The following is a 24,641-nucleotide window of genomic DNA, read 5'->3' on the forward strand; positions in this document are numbered from 1 at the left end:
AAAAAGAAGAGAAGTGTCAAAAATATATTCGCCTTCCACGTTACAAGTTTGCCTCTAGCAATCCCGGAACGTAAGGGCAGTGGAGTCTTACTGAAATGAGAAACCTTCCATATTCCCATTGCTTTTGTGTTCACACATAAAAAGGATGTGTGAAAGAGAGTGAAGTGTGAAAGAAAACAAACCTCCAAAGTTACCTCACTCCTCTCCCTGAACGAGAGTCTCCTTGGGGAAACAAGTATTTATATTCCATTTAGAACAACATACAATGTTTTAAAATCAAGGGGAGTTGGCACCATCTATACCTTTAGACACAAGGATTTTAACAACTTGAAAAACATAAAGGTTTCTTACAGCCAGGAACTTCAAATCCCTTGGAACACTTAAAGGACTATGAGATTCTAATTCATCCACAGAATAGTTCCCAAGAAATAAGTCTATTGAATCCTAGAAAAGAAAGAGGAAAATTACTAACTCCCCAAACTAGAGGTGATTACATTACTGAGGAACAGTGCAAAGATACAGCCACCTAATGACCGAAAATTAGCATCAAATACAAACTTACTTGTCTAAATCCATCAGAAAAGTTGTTCTTATAATACCGTATTAGTGAGTTCCATCCATCCATTATAAGTCCCAACTGAGTTCTCTTCCCAGTTCTGGTTAAAAGAGGTTAAGTCTTGAGTTACATCTTTGATATTGAATTCTCACACTGGTTTATGGCCAATAAGTATGTGCTACGAGGATAAGTGAGTTACAAAGATTTTCTTAAAACCATCCCTGAAAATATAAAGGAGACACTTCACAAAAGACACCACTAGTAGATCCAAGGAACACATATTTTCTTCGTAAAATATTACCAAAGAAGGTACAAAGAAGAAAAACACTCAGTTTCAGTTGCAAAGACAAGAAATAAGAAGAGAAGCACATAGCCCACGTTAAGTGGTATGAAACAGCAAAAAGACTAGAAATCTTATTCTGCATCCAAGGCACCCATATAGCAGAAAAAGACCCAATCACATCTGTAACACATGCAAAACAGTCTAACCTCTCACTACCCAGTGTGGTCCTTGAAAGCAGCATCAGCACCACCTGGGCGCTTTTTGGAGCTGCAGACTCTCAGGCTCTGCCCCAGACCTGCTCGATCTGCCTGGGGTGAGTCAGGCGCACAGTACGTTTTGAGAAGAACAGAAGAGCTGTCGTTCTCTACCCTCACTGTGCGTCACAATCACCCAGGGAGACTAAAAACCCACCGGTGCCTGGGCCTCATCTCCCAGCAATCCGGACTTCACTGGTCTGAAATGATGCCCAGATGCTGGTGTTTGCTGTTACTGTTGCTGCTGAATGAAAGCTTCCCAAGTGATTCTGCCATGCACCACAACTGTGAACCACCGGTCTGGAATGCTATTTTGAAAGCATGGCTTGCCTGGTAAAGTCCGTCTTCAAGGCACCAGTCCCCGCGTACTGTTTGGCACAAGCATTTGCGTTGTCAGCCCAGGCTGTGAAAAAAGCAAAAATCAGCTGATAATGATTAAAATGACAACCAGCGATCTAAATACAAAATATTAATTTGTTTCAAAATTTGAGTAACTTTGCCCTTTTAAGAAATTACCTACCATTTTTGTAAATCTTCTCAAATTCATCTTGTTCTTCAAGCTTTTGTCCCACATGCAAAACTCCTAGTCTCTGGAATAAGAAGCACACCCATGTTGGTGTGTAATAGATTTCAGCGCACGTGATTTAAGGCAAAAGAGCAGACAGCCCCCAAGTCGTACCCTGTGGTTCCCAGCTGCCGGCTGCAGGCAGGAGACATGTTCTCGTATACAGGGGCTCCTAGCTCACCTCACCCTTCGCCCACCCAGGCCCGACTGCAAATCCCTCCTGAGGGCCCCCTTCCTGACAGCCCCTTCTCTCCCTTGAGCCCAGCACCCGAGGAACAGGTAGGTATGTCTGTACTCAGGGAGAGGGGCAGAGGGGAAGGAAAAGGACAGAAGTGGAAGCTGCTGCAGGATTCCAGCCATGACTCCCTCCTCCCCTGCCACCCCCAAAGCCTCCACTGCCTTCAGCCCTCAACTACTTCACAGTTCAGCATCCCCAGACTTCCTCGCCCCCAAACTTACTCCCTATCCCGGGGCCCTTTGAGAATAGGATGAATGCTACATATCTACCGCCACATAAGCTGTGTGTGTGCACAGCCCTTTGCATGTAATCTCAGAAGATTCCTGGGCATCTTCAATCACCCTATGGACCCCCCTTTGGGGTTCACTGATCAGATTAAGAACTCCTGCCTTGGCCTTTGTCTTAGACCCTCAATCCTCTCAGAACCATCATTTTCACTGCTCACCTCAGGTGATACCACACTCTCTCGACCTCAGAATGGGGCACTCCTACCCTCAGACACAGCACAGGATCCACTCTCAATGACCTTTGGCTGCGAAAAACTGTCCTCCTCGGAGGCAGAAAGGCACAACTGGAGTCCCCACACTAGCTGGCACTGATGCTAGAGAGGTTCCTGCCCAAAGACTCTCTGAAGGTTGGTTCAGTTTTATACTATATTTAGCATGTAAAACAGATACAGATTACAGAACCTACTTAAATAGGTTTTTGTTAATCAACAAACTTGGAAACAACCATTCCTAATAGTGTGTCTACTGAAAAATACACTCAAGTAAATCCAGCAGATTGACAAGGACACAGTACAATACAAACTGGAGAACGCTCACACAGGGAACATGCTTCAGCATGTGCCACTTTAGGATTCCAGGACAATTCATTCTAGAGGAGGTATTTCACCTCCATAATTCCTTCCTGGTACCATAAAATTGTCATAAACCACAGTGAATGCTTACTAATTATTTAGGCAGGAAACCACGTGGGGTGCACTTTATTTGCCTCTCACAACAAATGCCAATGTGCTCTGGAAATCTGGACTCTACATATTTTTAATCCCAAGGATAAACAGAAGAAAACATTTGTATCTATTTTTCTTAAGAGCACAATCTTAGTGTAAAGCAAAGCTGTGTCACAAACTTTTTACCTGGGAGTTAATAACCTTTGCCAGTAATAAAAGAGATGCAAATTAAAACAACCTTGAGGTAGTACTTTGTACTACTAAGACAGAAAAAAAAGTCTTAAATAAAAATATCTAATGGGGCAAAAGTTCAATGCAATGGATTGACTTATCACCACTGGCTGGTGTCAGTGTAAACTGGTATGACTCTCTCGGAAAGTAAATATATATTCTCTTTAATCCCGTAATTCTACTTTCAGGAATTAACCCAAAGGAAATAATTCAAGCTAATAATTCTAATATATAATGATATATTCTCTATAGCGTTATTTATAAGCCAAAAACATAGCAACCTACATGGCTTAGTAAATTATAACACAACAATGTAACTCTTAAATACTATAATTATGGGGCTGGCCCAGTGGCACAGCAGTTAGGTTCGCATGTTCCACTTTGGCGGCCTGGAGTTTGCCGGTTCAGATCCTGGGTGCGAACCTAGCACCACTTGTCAAGCCATGCTGTGGTAGGCATCCCATGTATAAAGTAGAGGAAGATGGGCACGGATGTTAGCTCAGGGCCAGACTTCCTCAGCAAAAAAAGAAGAGGATGGGTGGCAGATGTTAGCTCAGGGCTAATCGTCCTCAAAAACAAAACAAAACAAAAAACTATGATTATGTATAATGCTAAAGGAAAATGGCAAAATTAAAAACTGTGCATACATGTACTGACCATGGCTATGGAAAAGGAGGACACCCATGGACGGCAAGACACAAAAACAAAGACTTGGGTTAGAGAAGGGGGAATCTGAATGTTTTTTGTTATTGGTTTTTAAGGTGAAGGTTCTTTAACTTTTGTTATACTGTTTGTTTAATATAAAAAAAGAAGAATTTGTACCTGAAGCTGGGCCTGAAGCGAACGACGAGCTAACAGACTCTGGATCACGTTGGTTCTATCTAGACAATCCATGCAATTGCTGCGGAACACGCCTTCCTGGTTTGTCACCACCTTGCCAACAGGGTCCACTAGAAAATAACTAAAACATATTTGTTTAAACACTCTCATACCAAACTCATTCAAATCTACTAAGAACATTCCTCTTACAACAGAGGTCTTGTATCAGTAACATTATGAAAACTGGCAAATTAAAAGATCAGACAGGAGGGGCTGGCCCCGTGGCCAAGTGGTTAAGTTCGTGCGCTCCACTTTGGCGTCCCAAGGTTCGGATCCTGGGCACAGACATGGCATCGCTCATTAGGCCATGTTGAGGCGGCGTCCCACATGCCACAACTAGAAGGACCCACAACTAAAATATACAACTATGTACTGGGGGGATTTGGGGAGAAAAAAAAGAAGAAGATGATTGGCAACAGTTGTTAGCTCAGGTGCGAATCTTTAAAAAAAAAAAAGTCAGCTAGGAAATGTACGGTCCAAGTATATTTGATTACCATAGGTCAAAAAAGAAGTGTGGGAGGCAAGACAGCCCCCCATCCAAAAACAACTGTAGCATCAGAGGTCACCTGACCCAAGAGACATGAAAAAGCAGAGGTTAGGATTGTTCTAAGCGTTGCTATGGACAAGAGTCATGTTTCCCTAAGGCCAGAAGAGGACTTCCTTTGAAATAATTATTCCACCTATGTCCCAAATATCAGGATTCCTCCAAGCACAGTCCCTGAACTACCTGTATCAGAACTCCCTGAGCTTTCTGTTACAAATGAGGATGGCTGGCTTTGAGATAAACTGAGAACACTCTGAAGCAAGTGTTGGATATTGTGCAGTAAAAATATTTTTAAATCCTTTCTTAAAATGGGTAACATATGCAAATAATACAAAACTTATAAGGTACAATAGGGTATTATTTGAAAAATCAGTTTCCCTTTCTTCCCTTAACCACCCAGATGTTTGCACTGGAGCCAATCATCGTTACCAGTTCCCACATTTCCTTCAGTTTTAACCATCTCCTCAGATAATTCTATGAACACGAAAATCTGACAACACACAGAGTGGCAGTGAAGAGCATGGAATCTGGCAACAAACAATTGGTTTGCTAGCCTCAGCTCCTTAGGCAACTTACCAGCTGCATAACTTTAAATAATTAACCTAACTTCTCAGAGCTTGTTTTTTCATCCACAAAGTAGAGGTGACAGCACCACACTCAGGCTGCTCTAAGCTTTAACTGAGATAACGCATAATACACATAAAGTACTTGGCAGAGAGTATGGGACAGAACATACACAGTGAACACTAGATAATATTAATTTTATTGCAGTTATTCCCCAAAATCAAAAAAAAGGGAGGAAATGCAATAGATTTCACCAAAGGCTAAATAAACATCATGACCTTAAAATAAGGGCCAAAAAAATGTGTTAAGACTAAAAATCTCTATGAGGTTTGTGCAGAATTGGTGACGTTCATTTAGAGTTAGTGTTTATACACGTGTGTGCATGAATGCATGTGGGTGTTGGCCCCCCATTAATATTTATAAAATAAGTAGTAGATAATTTATAAATATCATTTCTTACACTATACAATAAGTCTATGAGGTAGGTATTATTACCATCCCTACTTTACAAATGGAGAAACCAAGGTTTGAAGATAACTAGCCTGCCCCTGGGTCACATGGCTAATAAGAGACAAAAGGAGATTTCAAAATGAGATGTGTCAGACCCCCAAAGCCCAGATTCTTTCCACTTCCCCAAAAACTCTTGGGAAAAAATGTCCAGATAGGTCATCTGAAAGTCACTGGTGAAAGCTCTACTTTCCCTGTGGAACACAATGAGAGGCAACAGACACAGATTCCGGTGTCAGTCCTTCCTTCTGACACACTTGTGTGGCAGCAATTAACGGGTGAACCCAAGGAACCAAGCCCTCCGACAGTGTGCCAGGCCCAGCCAATGATGATACAGGTCAAGCCCCTTCACTAGCTATGTTCAGGACAAAACCTCAGAGAAAAACAAAGCAGATTTAACTAACAGTAGCTGATTACTTAATATGTATAAAAACATATTTTACAAAACTGAGCAAATGTCTATAGGAGAAGTTTTACTATGTTACTATGTAACTAAAATTAAAAAGTGCATTTGGCTTGCCAGAGTTATGACCACACACAGGGGGAACACAATGATAGAATAGTTTATAGACTCCTTCTTCTGGCTTTAAAATAAGTAAAACTGACATATGCATAGAGTACAGTAAACCTGTGAACCAATACGGTAGATAAGTAAACACACAGAGAAAGCACCGTAAAGATATTCAGATCCTGTGATCCATTAATCCTGCTCTCAAGAATTTATTTTATGAACTTTTTTAAAAGAAGTAATAATATATACACCCAGTGATTCACTGCAGCACTTTGATGGTCAGGAGAAAAAAGGAAACAAACCGGATGGTCACTGTGAAGGAGAGCATTTAATTGAAACTCTACTATATCACAACGAATACAGAAAAGCCATTACCCACCATCATTACAAAGACTAGGTAGGCTAATGAGAAAATATCTGTTTAGTGAAAACAACTGAATATAAAACAGTAGCAAACCAACTTCAATTATGTAAAACTTTGTAAACGTGTAGAAGATAATTCATAAAAATATGAAAATACCTGGCCTTGGACAGCTATTAAGAAGTTTAAAATATTTTAAAATTACCAAGTCTCATCTTTCCAATAAAAAAAACTTTAAAAATAATAGTATAAAATGTGCTGTCAACCCAATGAACTGTACTTGTAAGTCTGCTAGATAACGAATAAATATGATTAATATACACACATACCTCTTCCCTCGACCTCCATAAGGAAATAATATAGCTTACCTTAATTCATCTTGTGTTTCTGCTACTTGATCCAATAAAATACTTAGTCGATCCCATCTCATATTTTTACATTCCTTATGGAAGTCAAAGGCAACATATCTACGAAAAGAAAAGACTTTCAGAAACTGACCAGATTATTCATTTTCCTTCTATTAATATGTTCATAAGCTGATTTTTCCTGTTTATATCAGAGCATACATATTTCTTGGGAACACCGGAGCGTCCTTCACTCTGAATTTACCACTACACACACCCTCTCCTATCTTCACGTGTTGTTCCAGAAGCCCTCAGACGGGAGTAGAGAAGAGGCCCAGCAAAATGCTAGAGAAGTGAGCTCAGGTACAGCAGTTAGGTATGAATATAAAGCAGCCTTGTCCAATTGACTATCTAGCATATATTTACTCTTTACTCCCCCATGTGCCAAGAACAGGGTCCCTTTTTATTGCTTTTCAAATCAGTTAAAATGTCCAAAATAGTGAAACTTGATTCAGTCCAAGGAGGATTAGATTGAGTGTCTGTTGTGTACTAAGGGTTGTGAGAAGAACAGAGGTAGGATGGTCCCCCTCTGGTTAGTTACTGTCCATCCTGACAAAAAATTCCCTATCTATAGACACTGCACATACACGTGGCAGAAAAATTTTGTTGGTCAATCTGTAATGGGTTGTTTTCGGTTATCTAATATTTCAGAGGCACAAATCCCCAAGTTAGAACACATCTAACAATGAAGATGTCCTATCATGAGTTGAAAAATGTTGCGTCTTAAGAGGGGAAAAGAAATCATGAACCAATTCCTGAAAGTCAAGGAAGGAAGGAAGAATACGGAGAACCTGAGCATCATGGATACATGAAGACTGTCATATATTCCACTCCTGCCCAACTTCCTACTCAGGGATCAAGTCAAGTGGGAGGACTGGAAGGACATTACACTCTCATCTAGAGAGTAAAATTCAGATGAGGCGTCTGCTCTCGTGTGACTCCCTTGGCTCCAAAACACTGAAGGGGCATCAACAGAGTGTGGGCTTCTAAGCAGGCTGAGAGGGGCTCCTACCACCTCAGTGACTATCTCAGGTGAGAATGGTGTCCTAAGAAGTCAGGACAAAAACAGCGGTTGGCCAATGGAGAGGCTGGATGTTGCGGGGACTGGGAGTAGGGGAAGCATTTTCGAAGACAGCGCCAGTAAAAGCGGCCGTGCGGCAGCTATTTCCGCAGTGCTCTGACCAGAACAGCTCTCGACTTATCTCAAGAATTTAAGTAGCTCACTAGCACCTAAATATGCACTTGGATTCTTAAGCTTATATCCTTCTAAAATCACATTTCTTTCTTCTAAGAATGAGCTAGTTATATTTTGATGATAAACGAATTTAAATGTGTTATTTTACTTCTGAACGCCGGCCCAGCAGGTCTACTTCTTCCAAAGTTCAAGGAAGAAACCCTTAGAAGCAGACCACCTTGTACATCTTATTTTTTCATCCAGTTTCCAAAACAGTGACTTTCCATTGCGAACGTGTCCCACCATTCCTCAGAAGTGCAACCAAGTGATTTTTCTCTTTCTGGTCATTCACCAATCCATCAACTTTATTTAATTCACTCAGAGTAACAATGGTTAAAAAACCAAAAAAGTGAATCAGTCCAATGGATATCTGAAAGATGACAATAAATCTACCATTTGATTTCACTTTAACCAACAGACTGATTTTTTTCCCCCTGCCAGAATATATATTAAGTAAAAAAGTATTCAAATACACTTTTTAACATGCTCCTCTGTCTGGGGTCTTTAGTGCTCACAGAAGGGAAACAACACTAGCTCTGGGGTGTTCACGCCCTGGTAGTAGGTGCCCCCCAAGTCCCCTGGAACACAAAGGGCACACCTTTAGACTCTGACTTACGCCTCAAGTTCTCGAAGTTAACTGCTGCTGCAAACTTGAGACAACCTGGAGGCAAGCACACCTAAGGAAACCCTCAGGGGCAGAGGGTCACAGGGGTGTACAGAGAAGCCAGCAAACTTCCTCCAGAATATACACACCAGACTCCAAACCCAGGCATTCTGATTTTTCGGTCTGAGGTATATTCTAAGTAAGCTCCTCTGAGGATTCTGAGGCACACCCTGCTTAGGAATCCGTTCTCCGAGTCCTCCAAAGTTGTGTGTGGGCAGGTTCCACTGTGAGAAGGTGGAAATGTTCATGAAGTGTGCATCAGAGGAATTTGCCAGAGCTTTTGAGCTGGACAAAAAGAGACTTAAATTCCTCCTCAAAGGTTCATTATAATCATCCTATTTGTTGTGTACGTTTAAAATTGTCCATAGGTTAAAAAAATTTCTCCCAAAATAACCCAGTACCACTTCTTTAGAAAGTTTTCCCCCAATGCCTGTGGCCACTTCCTACCACAGTACACCCCAACCTCCTGCCCCAGTTTCCTGCTGCAGAAAGCTCCAAATGGGCTGACTCATTACCTTGCACCTTTCCACAGGGCCACTGTTGATATTTTAGACACCCCTCTTCTGACAAGGCTATACAGAACTTACAACTGTTGCCTGGTGACCACAGGACAGGCAAAGCTGCTCCAGACAAGGCCACCAGGCAACATTAAATTGCTCCAGCTCATGTGGTGATCGGGACACAGACACTACACCAAACAATCAAGAGGAACTGAAACGTGTGACCTAATGGCCAGAGCGACACAAAGCCTCAAGGAGGAGATTTTAATCAAGGACTAAACCTTGACAAAATTTGAATTAAAACTGACTGTTCAGAAGTTATTCTGCAATATAAATTATGCCAGAGAAAATTTCAAGCCAACAAAATCATGTTTTGATCTAGTACTGAAATAAACAAACAAGCTGACGTATAATGCCTAGCTAGATCTACGAACTCATGTATGCATCTAAGTGCACATCTGATCTGAAAAGACCTGCACAGATTCCCAGTGACATACCTGATCATTCCACTTGCCAAGGAAGACACCATTGTTGCAAAGGCCTGTTCAAGTGGCTTCTCTGAGCCCTTCTGGTTAACCTGTGAAAAATTAAAAACACCAGGGCTTTCTTTTAAGTTTATTTAAAAGGTGAGAGTGACATCAGTAAAATGGCAGACCAGGAAGCTGCAAACTCTTGTTCCCTTACAAAAACATCAAGAAAACCAGAAGCTGTCTGAACCAATTCTGTAGAAGCTCTGGAAAACAATCAAAGGTTTACAGCAACCAAGCAAATGCCCAACCAAGAAGAAGCCATCTTCAAAACCGCAGGGCAGAGTTGCAGCATTTTTACTTGCCCTCACTCCTCTCCCTCCCAGCACAGTGCCCTCTTAGTCTCAAGCAGCGGCAACCTGGTTCAGTTCCCCTCCTCAAACCAGAGGGAACAGACTAGACCTTATCTGCAAATTACTGTGTACGTTTTGTTCTGACCTGAAGGACTGACTCATTTGTCTCTATTTTGCGTAACTCTGAACACAGGCAGGAAAAGTGGTGGACACTGCTCGTAAAAGCCGCAACAAGACTACAAACCAACAGATGTGTAGAGCAAGAGATTCCAGGTGCAGACATAAACCAGACCATCTAAAGCCTGCAGAAGTAGGGTGATCAGGGAAATCAGGACATTCAAAACCAGAAACGTGTAAGGAAGATTTCAGAAAGCCTTGTGCATACCCAGGCAAGATGCATGCTCAGAAAAGTCCTGAGAAGACCTTAAGTCTTCACCTCAGGCTGATGCCTGGGGGTTGCTTTCTTTTGTTTTTTTCTTTGTTTCAGTTCCTGGCATTCAAGAAAATCTGTCAAAACATTAGCTGAACACGAGCTAAGAGAACAGACACTTTAGTGAGCATGCACAACAAGGAATAGCTTGGAAAAGTCTCAAAACAAATGGATTACTACGGCCTTCAACAAGCAAAACAAACAGAAAAAACAGCAAACCCCTGGGAAAGCAGAATCTGACTTTCAGAGTTACCATATTATAACCATCCAACGCCCAATTTTGAACAAGAAATCACAAGGCATACAATACCAAAAAATGGGGAAAACAAGGCTTATTCAAGAGAAAAGGATAAATGGACAGAAACCATCCCTGCAGAAGGCTTATTAGAAAACGGTTTTAAAACAATTGTCTTTAGCCCAGCCCTGGTGGCCTAGTGGTTAAGTTTGGCACACTCTGCTTTGGTAGTCCAGGTTCAGTTCCCAGGTACGGACCTGCACCACTTGCCTGTCAGTGGCCATGTTGTGGTGGCAGCTCACATACAAAAGGAGGAACACTGGCAGCAGATGTTAGCTCAGAGTGAATCTTCCTCAGCAAAAAAGAAACAAAAATAAAAAGTAAACCAAGTGTCTTAAATGTGCTCAGAGCTAAAGGAAAACACAGAGAACTGAAGGAAATCAGGAAAAGAGTCTATGAACAAAATGAGAATATCAACAAAGAAACAGAAATTGTGCAAAGAACCAAATAGTAAGTCTGGAGCTGAAAAGTACAAAACAGAAATTAAAAATTCACTAGAGTAGTTTAAAAGCACACTTGAGCAGGAAGAATGAATCAGTAAACTTGAAGATAGGACAAATGATATATAGGCACACCTTGTGTTATTACGCTTCACAGACAGATACTGTATTTTTTTACAAATTGAAGGCTTGTGGCAACCCTGTGTCAAGCAAGTCTATCGGCGCCATTTTTCCAACAGTGTTTACTCACTTTGTGTCTCTGTGTCACATTTTGGTAATTCTCACAATATTTCAAACTTTTTCATTATTATTGCTTGTGGTGATCTGTGATCAGTGATCTGTGATGTTACTATTGTAATTGTTTTGGGGTGCCACGAATTGTGCCCATATAAAATGGCACACAATAAATAAATGTGTGTGTTCTGACTGCTCCACTGACCAGTCATTCCACATCTTTCTCCCTCTACTCGGGCCTCCCTATTCCCCAAGACACAACAATATTGAAAGTAGGCCAATAAGTAATCCCACAGTGGCCTCTAAGTGTTCAAGAGAAAGGAAGAGTCTCACGTCTCTCATTCTAAAACAAAAGCTAGAAATGATTAAGTTTAGTGAGGAAGGCACGTCAAAAGCTGACACAGGCTGAAAGCTAGGCCTCTTGCACCAAACAGTTGGCCAAGCTGTGAATGCAAAGGGAAAGTCTTGAAGGAAATTAAAAGTGCTACCCCAGTGAACACATGAATGATAAGAAAGCAAAACAGCTTCATTGCTGATATGGAGAAAGTTCTAGTAGTCTAGATAGAAGATCAAACAAGCCATAACACTCCCTTAAGCCAAAGCCTAATCCAGAGCAAGGCCCTAAGTCTCTTCAATTCTATGAAGGCTCAGAGGTGAGGAAGCTGCAGAAGAAAAGTGTGAAACTAGCAGAGGTTGGTTCAGGGGGTTAAGGAAGGGAGGGTCTCCATAACATAAAAGTGCACAGTGAAGCAGCAAGTGCTAATGTAAAAGCTGCAGCAAGATATCCAGAAGATCTGGCTAAGATAATTAATGAAGGAGGCTACACTAAACAACAGATTTTCAATGTCCCCAAAACAGCCTTCTATTGGAAGAACACACCATCTAGGACTCTCATACCTAGAGAGGAGTCAATGCCTGGCTTCAAAGCTTCAAAGGACAGGCAGACCCTCTTGTTAGGGGCTAATGAAGCTGGCAACTTTAAGTTGAAGTCAAAGCTCATTTACCATTCCAAAAATCTTAGGGCCCTTAAGAATAATGCTAAATCTACTCTGCCTGTGCTCTATAAATGGAACAGCAAAGCCTGGATGACAGCACATCTGTTTACAACATGGTTTACTAAATATTTTAAGCCCACTGTTAAGATCTACTGCTCAGAAAAAAGATTCCTTTCAAAATATTACTGCTCATTGACAATGCACTGGGCCACCTAAGAGCTCTAATGGAGATGGACAATGAGGTTAATGTTGTTTTCATGCCTGTTAACACAACATCCATTCTGCAGCCCATGGAGTAATTCAAGGAGTAATCAAGGAGTAATTTTGACTTTTAAGTCTTATTATTTAAGAAATACATTTCATGAGGCTATAGGTGCCATAGACAGTGATTCCTCTGATGGATCTGGGCAAAGTAAACTGAAAACTTTCTGGAAAGGATTCAGCATTCTCGATGCCATTAAAAACATTGATGATTCATGGAAAGGGGTCAGAATGTCAACATTAACAGGAGTTTGGAAGAAGCAGATTCCAACCCATAGGGATGACTTTGATGGATTCAAGACTTTAGTGGAGGAAGTAACTGCAAATGTAATAGAAATGGCAAGAATACTCAAATTAGAAGCGGAGCCTGAAGACGTGACTGAACTGCCACGATCTCATGATAGAACTTTAACAGATGAGGAGTTGCTTCTTATGGATGAGCAAAGAAAGTGGTTTCTTGACATGCAATCTACTCCTGGTGAAGACTATTGAAATGACAACAAAGGATTTAGAATATTACATAAACTTAGTTGATAAAGCAGCAGCAGGATATGAGAGAACTGACTTCAATTTTGAAAGAAGTTTTACTGTGGGTAAAATGCTATCAAACAGCACCGCACGCTACAGAGAAATCATTCCTGAAAAGAAGAGTCAAGTGGTATGGCAAACTTCACTCTTGCCTTATTTTAAGAAATTGCCACAGCCATCCCAACCTTCAGCAACCACCACCCTGATCAGTCAGCAGTTATCAACACTGAGGCAAGACCTTTCACCAGCAAGAAGATCACGACTTGCTGAAGGCTCATATGAGGGTTAGCATTTTTTAGCAATAAAGTATTTTTTATTAAAGTATGTACATTGTTTTTAGACAAAATGCTATTGCACACTTAATAGACTACAGTATAACGTAAACATAATTTTTATATACACTGGGAAACCAAAAACTTAGTGTGACTCGTTTTCTTGTGATATTCGCTTTATTGTGGTCGTCTAGAACCAAATCCGCAATATCTCCAAGGCATGCCTGTGATCAAGTCTGAGGAGGAGAAAGAAAACAAACGAAGAAAAGTGAGCAGAACCTGGGGGACTTCTGGGACCATCAAATACTCATTTTAAGATTCTCAGAAGGCAACAGAGAAGGGGGCAGAGAGATTATTTAAAAAAAAAGGTCCCCAAACTCCCCAAATTTGATAAAAGACATAAATCTTCAAACCCAAGAAGTACACTAACCTCCAAGTAGAATAAACCCAAAAAAACACACACCAAACACATTACGATCAAACTACTGAAAGACAAAGACAAGAGAGGATATTGAAAGTAGCAAGAGAGAAGAGACTCTCATGTGCAAAGGGCTCTCAACAGATTATATGCCAATTTCTCTTCAGAAACCTTGGAGGCCAGAAGGCAATGGGATGATATATTTAAAGTGCTGAAAGAAAAGAACTGTCAACCAAGAAGTCTGTGTCTGACAAAACCAGCCTTCAAAAACAAGAAATTAAGACATTCTTAGATAAACAAAAGCTAAAGGAGTTCATTATCACAAGACCTACCCTAAAAGAAATGCTAAAAGGAGCCTTTTGGGTTGAGATTTCAGGATGCTACAAAGTAACTCAAAGCCACATGAAGATATTCAGATCTCAAGTAAAGGCAAATTCAAGGGCATATATAAAAGGCAGCATTATTGTAGTCATGGTCTGTAACTCCACTTTTTATTTTCTACAGGACTTAAAAGTCAAATGCATAAAAAAAAATATAAATCTACGTTATTGGGAAAAAATGTGTAAAGATGTAATTTGTGGTATCACTAACATAAAGGGGATGGACAAAGCTTTATAAGAGTAGAATTTTTGTATCAACTGAAGTTAAGTTGGTATCAATTAAAATTAGATATTATAACTTTAGGATGTTATATGTGATCCTCATGGTAACCACAAAGAAAATATCTGTAGAATATATGCAAAAGGAAATGAGAAGGTAATCAAAATGTGTCACTACAAAAACATCAACTAAACACAAAAGAAGATACAAATGGAAGAAATGAGGGACAAAATGCTATAAGATGTACTGAAAACAAACAGCAATATGGCAGAAATAACTCTTTATAAATCAGAAATTACTTTAAAAATGAATGGATTAACTCTCCAATCAAAAGGCATAGATTGGCAGAATGGATTAAAAAAACACGACCCAACCATATGCTATATAAGACATCCACTTTAGATCTAAAGACACAAACAGGCTGAAAGTAAAAGGATGAAAAAAGATATCCATGCAAATAGTAATCAAAAGAGAGCTAGGGTGGCTATATTGGGATCAGACAAAAAAGACTTTAAGTGAAAAACTGTTATAAGGACATTATAGATTGATAACAGAGTCAATTCACCAAAAAGATATAACAATTAAGATATATATGTGCCAAATATCAGAGCCCCAAATATATGAAGCAACACTGAAAGAACTGAAGGGAGAAATAGACAATTCTACAATAATACTTGGAGACGTCAACAGCTCACTTTCAATAATGGATAGAACAACTAAACAAAAGATCAGAAAGAAAACAGAATCTGAGCACCAAAAACTAGTTAGGCCTAACAGATAGAACACTCCACCCAACAAGAGCAGAATATACATTTTTCTCAAGTGTGCATGGACAGTCTCCAGGACAGATTACATGTTAGGAGACAAAATAAGTCTTAACAAATTTTAAGTAACAGAAGCCATACAAAGTATCTTTTCTGATCACAATGGAATGAAGCTAACAATCAATAAGAGAAGGAAAACTAGAAATTTCACAAATATGTAGAAATTAAACAACATATTCAAACAACCACTGGGTTAAGGAAGAAATCACAAAAGAAATTAGAAAATGTCTTGAGACAAATGTAAACAAAAACACAATATACCAAAGCCTATGACATAAAGCAAAAGCAGTGCTCAGGGAAATTTATAGCTATAAACATATACATTAAAAGATAAAACCTTAAATCAATGATTTCACATTACACTTAAGGAACCAGAGAAAGAAGAGCAAATGAAACTCAAAGCTAGCAAAGGGAAGGAAATAATAAAAGACCGGAGCAAAGATAAATAGAATAAAGAATAAAAGAAGAATAGAGAAGGGGGCAGGCCCAGTGACACAGCAGTTAAGTTCGCATGTTCTGCTTCTTGGCGGCCCAGGGTTCGCCGGTTTGGATTCCAGGTGTGGACATGGAACCGCTTGGCAAAAGCCATGCTGTGGTAGGTGTCCCACGTATAAAGTAGAGGAAGATGGGCATGGATGTTAGCTTGGGGCCAGTCTTCCTCAGCAAAAGGAGAAGGATTGGCAGGAGTTAGCTCAGGGCTAATCTTCCTCAAAAATCAATAAAACCAAAAGTTGGTTCTTTGGAAAGAGCAACAAAACTGACAAACTTTTAGCTATAATGACTGAGCAAAAAAGAGAGAAGACGCAAATTAGTAAAATCAGGAATTACAGTGGAGACATTACTACTGACTTTGGAGAAATAAAACGTATTATAAGAGAATACTATGAATATCTGTAAGTCAACGATTTGGATAAATGAGATGAAATGGACAAATTCCTAGGAACACACAATGTACGAAAACTGAATCATGAAAAAACAGAAAATCTGAATAGACCCTATAAATAATAAAGAGATCGAATCCGTAACAAAGCAAAGCCCTGAACCAGATGGCTTCACTGTGATGATAGTTCACAAATTTTCTAACAAAAATGAAAAGAATTAACATCAATCCTCCTCAAACTCTTTCAAAAATTGAAGAAGAGGGAAGGCTTTCTAACTCTTTCTATGAGGTATTACCCTGGTATCAAAACCAGACAAAGACACTATAAAAAAAGAAAACTAAAGATCAATATCTCTTATGAGTATTGATGATTTGAAAAATCTCCAACAAAATACTAGCTGAATTCAGGAGCTTTTTTTTTTTTTTTTTTGAGGAAGATGAGCCCTGAGCTAACATCTGCTGCCAATCCTCCTCTTTTTGCTGAGGAAGACTGGCCCTGAGCTAACATCCATGCCTATCTTCCTCCACTTTATATGTGGGATGCCTACCACAGCATGGCTTGCCAAGTTGTGCCATGTCCACACCCAGGATCCAAACTGGCGAACCCCAGGCCACGGAAGCGGAAGGTGCGAACTTAACTGCTGTGCCACCGGGCCGGCCCCTCAAGAGCATATTAAAATAATTATACAACAAGACCAAGTGGGATTTATTCTCAAAATGCAAGGATGGTTCAACATACAAAAATTAATACATGTAACACACAACATTAATAGACTAAAGGAAAAAAAAACCCATATAATCATCCTGATTGATCCAGAAAGAGCATTTGACAAAATCTTTCTTGATAAAAAACTCAAATCAATAATCTAGAAACAGAAGGAAACTTCCTCAACATGATAAAGGTCATATATGAAAAACCCATAGCTAACATCATACTTAATGGTGAAAGACTGAAAGCTTTTTCCCTAAGATCATCAACAAGACATGATGCCCATTTTTGACACTTCATTTCAACACAGTACTGGAAATCCTATGCATAGCAATTAGGTACGAAAAAGAAACAAAAGGCATCCAAATTGGAAGGGAAGCAGTAAAATTATGTTTGCCGATGACATGATCTTATATGTAGAAAACCCTAAAGATCCCATGAACACCTGTTAGAGATAATAAATGAATTCAGCAAGTTGCAGCATACAAAATCAACACATGACAATCAGTTGCACTTCTATACACTAACAATGAACAATCCAATAAATTTAACCAAGGAAGGGAAAAACTACTGAAAACAATAAACCATTTCTGAAAGAAATTAAAGAAAACATAAATAAGACATATGGAAAGACATATGTATTCATGGACTTAAAGGTTTAACACTGTTATGATGACAAGACTACCCAAAGTGATCTCCACTTTCAACGCAATCCCTATTAAAATCCCAATGGCATTTTTTTGGAAAAATAGAAAAACCCACCCTAAAATTCATATGGAAGCTCGAGCAACCACAAATAGCCAAAACAATCTTAAAATAGAAGAACAGTGTTGGAAGTCTCACATTTGATGATTCTAAAACTTATGACACAAAGCCACAGTAATCAAAACAGCGTCATACTGGCATAAGAACAGACATAAACACCAATGGAATGAAGAGCCCAGAAATAAACTCTTGCATATATGTTCAATTGACTTTTGACAAGGGTGTCAAAATCATTCAATGGGGAAAACACAGTCTTTTCAACAAACGGTTAATGGGCAAGTTGGATATCTACATGCAAAAGAATGAAGTTGGACCCATCCCTTACACCATATACAAAAATTAACTCAAAATGGATCAAAAACCTAAGATCGAAAACTATAAAACTCTTAGAAGAAAACATAGGAGAAATTCTTCACAGCATTGGTTTGGTGATGATTTCTTGAATACGACGGCAAGAAGACAGGCAACAAAGGAAAAGATAAAATGGATTTCGTCAAAATAAAAAAAACTTTTGTACATCAATGGACATTATGAAAAGACAACTCAAAAATGGGAGAAAATATTTGCAAAGTATATATCTGATAAGAGATTAATTCCAGAAAGTATAAAGAGCTACTATAATTCAACAACAGAAACAACAAAAAACCTAATTAAAAATGGGCAAAATACTTGAGTAGATATTTCTCCAAAGATATACACATGGCCAATAAGCACATGAAAAGATGCTCAATATCACTAGTCATTAGAGAAATGCAAATCAAAACCACAATGAGCCACCCATAAGGATGGCTACAATCAAAAAACAAAACAAATACAGAAAATAACAAGTATTGGCAAGGATGTGGAGAACTGGAACCCTGATGCATTGTTGGTGGGAAGGTAATGTAGTAGTCACTGTGAAGAACAGCATGGTAGTTCCTTAAAAATTTAAACATAATCACCATAAGATCCAGCAATTCCACTTCTAGGTATCTATCTAAAAGAACTGAAAGCAGGGACTCAAACAGATACTTGCACACCAATGTTTATAGCAGCATTGTTCACAAGAGGTAAAATGTGGAAACAACCCAAGGTCCATCGATGGATAAATGGATAAACAAAATGTGGTATATACATACAACAGAATATTACTCAGTCTTAAAAAGGAATGAAATTTTGATACATGAACGGAGCTTAAAAACGGAGCTTAAATGTTTTTAACATTATTGCTAAATGAAATAAGCAAGACTCATTATTGCTAAATGAAATAAGCAAGACACAAAGGAACACATACTATATGATCCTACTTAAAATGGGATACCTAGAACAGGCAAATTTACAGAGACAGAAAGAGAACAAAGTTACCAGGGGCTGAAGGGAGAGGGATAATAGTAAGTTATTGTTTAATAGATACTGAATTTGTTTGGTATGATGAAAAGTTCTGGAAATGGTCAGTGGTGATGGTTGCACAACATTGTGAAACGCTTAATGCCACTGATCTGCATGCTTAAAAACGGTAAACTTTATGTCATGAAAAAAAAAGTTAAATTTTTTTGCTTTTGTTCCCCAAGAAACATGTAAGAAACATACCAGATTGATTATGACTTGTTTTCCATAAATAATTACTTGTGAATCAAAATGCCTTTGGAAACCATCCATCTAGAGAGGAAAAAAGAGTTATATACCTTACCAGATTACATTATAAGACTATTTACAAGATCTTTAAAGTATCTCCTTAAATGTCCTATCTCTATATTCAAAAGAATGACATTAGGATGGGAACCATGCCTTCTAGATATTCTAAATACCATGCAGTAAATAGTAATTATAAGCCTTTCTACTCTGAGCTGAAATACTACAATTTTAATTCTGAGCACAATCTCAAATAGAATATACTAAATACTCAAATAGAATATACTTAATAAAGCTGCAAATCTTACTGAGATCTCTAAAATCTAAATTTGCCATGCCATTCAGTTTGGTTTTTCACATTTCTAACATGCCATCTCTACAACCTTTTGGTTTAGAGGTTTACTATGTGCCAGAACCAAGGAGAAAGGCCTCAAAGATGTTGAATTCTGACTTATGAAGAATAAATATATGCTCTATATGAAAACTATAATGCCATTAAGCTTCTATTTCTAGCCAATGGAAAAAGCATGAAAGATACACACATGATTCGCTACTTTGTTGATCTGTGGCAATGGTTTGTACTTGAGGTTTGGTCTCTGAGACCAGAAAACTGGTATTGATCCTCGAGTCTAAAAAGAAAAGAGAGCATTGTTAAAAGAAACATACAGACACACAAACTTGTTTTTCTCAGCTTACTTACTGTCAGATATATATATGTATGTATATAAATATATATCAATGGCTGCAAAGGAAAAAGTATAAATACAACCTACCAACTACAAAAGAAGTCCATACGTACCAGTTCCTCAAGTTACCATTTTGTGGGAGCACATCTGCAAACAACCCTCTCCCTTCTGATTTTATACACATGGCACTAGTATAGTAGACAGTTCTGTGTTTCTCCTAAATTCTAAAATAAATCAATTTATCTACCAGTAAAAATTAACAAGTTACGTCTGTTATATAATTTGGCATAAAAATAAAACTAGAAAATTGTCTTATTCCTTCTCAAATGACTATGTCCATGAACTTATAATTATGTTTAACCACTAATGCTCTGGAGCAGCAAGGGATCCACAGCTCCAAAGAAGGCAACAGAAGAGAGCGATCACCTGCCAGTGAAGTGCCAGGCAGGAAAGTCAGCCGGGAGCCAGCGGCTTGTGCTATCATCACTGCCCTGAAGCAGACAGGCGGCTCCTCTCCAGAACCCCAGCACCTCCTACTCCACCCTCCCCTTTGGGGATTTAATTCAAGGTCAGGAAATGTCAGCAAGTGAGTGCCAGATTAATGGAATTTATCCTTGTATTGGGTGAACTTTTTCCACATTAGCAGACAATGATATTACTTTAAAAAAAGAAGAGAGGAGGGAAATTTCAACAACAGAAATTTGTGATCCAAGCAGAAAAGGCCAACTGGCTAGCTGCCTAACAGACATATTAACTTGCCTGTACGAAAGAAGCCTTGCTCCCATTGTAGTGCACAATTTGTTCTGTTTCTACAAAGTTAGCTGCGTGACCTTCAGAATCAATTCCTAAATTGAAAAAAAGTTAAAATTAACTACATTTATTACATAAGAAATACATCAGAAACTCAGGAGAGAGTTAAGTCAGTTTGAATTAGTGAAGTACTTATAAAAATAAGTGTCAAACAAATGCACAGTACATGATCAGAAAGCTAATAGAAGCTCACCCATTTAAACAGGCTTACAGTGGAGTATTAAGGACCTATTAATAAACAGATGAAACTGATTGCTATTTAATATATCAATTGTTTATAAATACAAAATTCCTCTAAAACAGTGTTTCTCAAACTTGACACATATTTTAAAGAAAAAACAAATTCTCGAGGACCTCTGAGAGTATGTCCACAGATGCCAATTTGAAAAATACTATTTTGAAAGTCATAAAACTATTAAACACAATATTAAATGCAAATGTGGGCTATTGTGTTAACAGTATTTCATTACATTAATAGTATTTCATAATAATAATCCAAATTGTCCAACAGATGCTTATAATAATTTCAATTATCAAAATGAAAGCACAAAAATTGTATATGGTCCTAAAATTTCTATAAATCCAGGAATATACTCACAAAACCTAGTTTGAAAAGCACTGTTTTACAACGCTTAGTCTTGATACTGGTTAGTCCTCTCAAATATTTGAAGTATTCCTTTTCTTGTTTACGTGATTTATTTTTACTAAGAAAAGCTTGCTATCCAAAGGCAACTTTCAAGCTGGTCCCTAACTCAAGTTACCAAATTATCAGAAAGAAATCGGAGGATCTTTAACTGTCTCAAATATTTCTCAACATTCTTTCTGTCATATTCCACAAGGTATGAGCTATCCGTGTTTTGACTAATATATTATCAGAAGGGGACAAAATTATTGAGGCAAATCATCAATGAAACGCCTTCTACAATTACTCGTCAGAGGCATGGGCTATACTTGGTTCTTTCCATAGTTTCCATTAAGGAATAACATCTCGTTATTTTAAAAAGTGAGAATGAGAATGAAAGTGAGATTGTGTGTGGGGTAGGGAGAGAAAGAGAATTTTTATGAAAAGACATCCAAGATACATTAAGTTTAAAAAAAAAAAAGACAAAACCAAGGTGCAAGAAAATGTGCCCAGCATCCAACCACGGTCTATATGAGGAGAAGAACGCACATACCTGTAACAGCATAAAAACTATCTGGAAGGATAAATAAACTGACAATTGATTAACTGGTTAGGGGAGTAAGATCCAACAGATGGGGTTGGAAATGAGAAATATTTTTTTATTGCATATCTTTTTATACTTTTTGATACCTGAACTACATGAATGCATTACCTATTTGAAAAACTTAGTTAAAAAATATGTCTCCATCCAAGAAAATCTAGTGACAAGCGAGCTGCTTAGTCTAGTTCTGTCCTGTGATCTTGGCCAGGTCACTCACTAAACGTCTTTCTTCCTCTACTCTATCACCTGTAATAAGGGAGATTAATCAGATAACTTTTACAGCTCCCTGGCCCAAACTTCTCCGATTTATCTAATGGCCCATTGGATTTTATTCTGATACATTCTGGCTTAAAAAAAAAAAACCCAGAAAGAGTTAGAGAAACTCCTTTTCATAATGACAGTAACTTTTAATACATATTTTAAAAGCTTGGTTCAAGCAAATTAGCATGTTGCTAGTACACAGCCTAGAGAACGCTCAAAATGTAAATCTTTAAAGTTGACAGCAGAAAGTCAAATGTGTAGCTTTACGCATGCAAAGACACCATGAGCAATAAAATACTTCCTGGTATGAGTTTAGGTTACTGAAAACTACATCGAGTTCAGTTGTGCTTTCAGACATCGAGCAAATAACATAATTCCTCTTAAAGCAGGAAGAAGCAGCCTACAGTATCTCATTAATATCTGCAATGTAACTACAGAAGCTGGAGTAAAGCAAAGACGACCTACCTAATTAGAATAATGAAGTAGGAGATAAATACTTAGGGAGGCTATCAAATGATAATGAAAATAAAATACAAAAGGTTACATTCATGTCACCGTACGACAAATGTTAGTGATAGATATAACCCAGTAGTGAATCATGCTGACAAAATTAATCTCACCTCTTACATAATAGCGCACACCAGCTCTGAAACAACTTCTCCTCGAGATGAGAATCCAATCAAAGTATTTTCCATTAATAGAACACGAGTGCATAGTAATAACTTAACTACATTAAGAAAAATATATATAGAAATCATATGTATTATTTTCAGATTAAATTTGAACCTGTTTACCCTAGTAAGAGTGATTCAGTCTTTAAGCGAAAAAAAGAGAATACACAAATCTTTTTTGATTCTTCATCAATATTCACAAGCCTTTAGTACTGTAATTATTCAATTGTGAAATACTGTCAAGTCAGCGACTCTATAATGACATACAGACCGTATGTTTAAGTGATTCTATAGTGTTTCTATTTAAATAATATAATTTCCTTTCCCTGATATCCTCAACCACTTTCTAAAAGTAAAGAATTAAGTATTAACCATATCACCAAAAAACCTACTTTGAATGAAAAACATAAATTTAAAATAGATTAACCTTCAAATAAGTAGTGGGGAAAAAGGCTAGGCTACCACAGTTTAAAAAAAAACACAACTGATGGGCTGGCCCAGTGGCCCAGCAGTTAAGTTCGCACGTTCTGCTTCTCAGCGGCCCAGGGTTTGCTGGTTTGGATCCCAGGTGCAGACATGGCACTGCTTGGAAAAAGCCATGCTATGGCAGGCGTCCCTCGTATAAAGTGGAGGAAGATGGGCATGGATGTTAGCTCAGGGCCAGTCTTCCACAGCAAAAAAGAGGAGGATTGGCAGTAGTTAGCTCAGAGCTAATCTTCCTCAAAAAAAAAAAAAAAGAAAGAAAGAAAACACCACAACTGAATCATATGCATAACTACAAATGTAAATTAGCCATAACAGTTGATAAACATATGAAGATTTACATAACAAACTGTGAATAAAAGATTACGCAGAAACAGAAATTTTAACTCTTCTTCCATGAAACGGAAAAATGAACCAGAATATTAAAAAAAGAATGCATCTCCCCAAAAACTTTTCTTAACATAAAACTCTTTTTCTAACTACTGGTAATAGTATATGCTACATGATAACTCACTCAGTAATGTAGAAAAGCTGCAGAAGCCTTTGGAGATGGCAAACCTCTTACATTAAAATAATGTTATTACAAAATATAATAAATAGAAAGAATATATAATGTATATAAATATTTACAAAAACACTCAGGTATGGAGAGTTATGGCTTAATAGATACAGAATTTCTGATTGGGGTGAGGGAAAGGTTTTGCTGCTGTTTGTACAACGCTGTGAATGCAATTAACACCACTTACTAAATTGTACACTTAAAAATGGCTAAAATGGGAAATCTCATGTTAAATATATCTGACCATAATAAAAAATACTAAACAAATACACACCTACATGTGTACCCACCAACACCTCAGGAGCACCCAGAACACGTGCTCCTCTCTGCCGAGCTCCCTTGCCCGCCTCCAGGAAGTAACCCCACCCACGCAGTTCATGGTTCCCTTGCTTGTCTTTCTAGTTTTGCCACTCCACTTATTGTTCAGTCGGAATAGTTTCTGACCTTCTTTTACATAAAAGGAATGACAGTCATGTGCTGCATAATGACATTTTAATCAAGGTAACAACAAACTGCATATGCGACGGTGTTCCCATAAGATTAGCACCATTTAGCCCAGGTGTGTAGCAGGCTATACCATCTAGGTTTGTGTAAGTACACTCTATGATGTTCACACAAC

General features: G+C 38.3%; 1 protein-coding gene across 1 annotated transcript in view; it reads right to left on the bottom strand.

The window, feature by feature from the left end:
- The window catches only part of SACM1L (SAC1 like phosphatidylinositide phosphatase), a 61,100-nt gene that overhangs the window by 5,170 nt on the left and 31,289 nt on the right, over positions 1-24,641 (bottom strand). The window contains exons 8-18 of the mRNA XM_023620576.2: positions 22,930-23,031; positions 20,775-20,860; positions 19,872-19,958; positions 19,288-19,356; positions 9,745-9,824; positions 6,814-6,912; positions 3,902-4,040; positions 1,614-1,683; positions 1,424-1,496; positions 563-656; positions 352-444 (exon numbers count right to left, since the gene is read on the bottom strand). Coding sequence (XP_023476344.1) covers positions 352-444; positions 563-656; positions 1,424-1,496; positions 1,614-1,683; positions 3,902-4,040; positions 6,814-6,912; positions 9,745-9,824; positions 19,288-19,356; positions 19,872-19,958; positions 20,775-20,860; positions 22,930-23,031 — 992 coding nt within the window. The remainder of the gene's footprint in view (positions 1-351; positions 445-562; positions 657-1,423; positions 1,497-1,613; positions 1,684-3,901; positions 4,041-6,813; positions 6,913-9,744; positions 9,825-19,287; positions 19,357-19,871; positions 19,959-20,774; positions 20,861-22,929; positions 23,032-24,641) is intronic.

The sequence above is a fragment of the Equus caballus genome, chromosome 16, assembly GCF_041296265.1.
Source record: "Equus caballus isolate H_3958 breed thoroughbred chromosome 16, TB-T2T, whole genome shotgun sequence".
Lineage (NCBI taxonomy): Eukaryota > Metazoa > Chordata > Mammalia > Perissodactyla > Equidae > Equus > Equus caballus.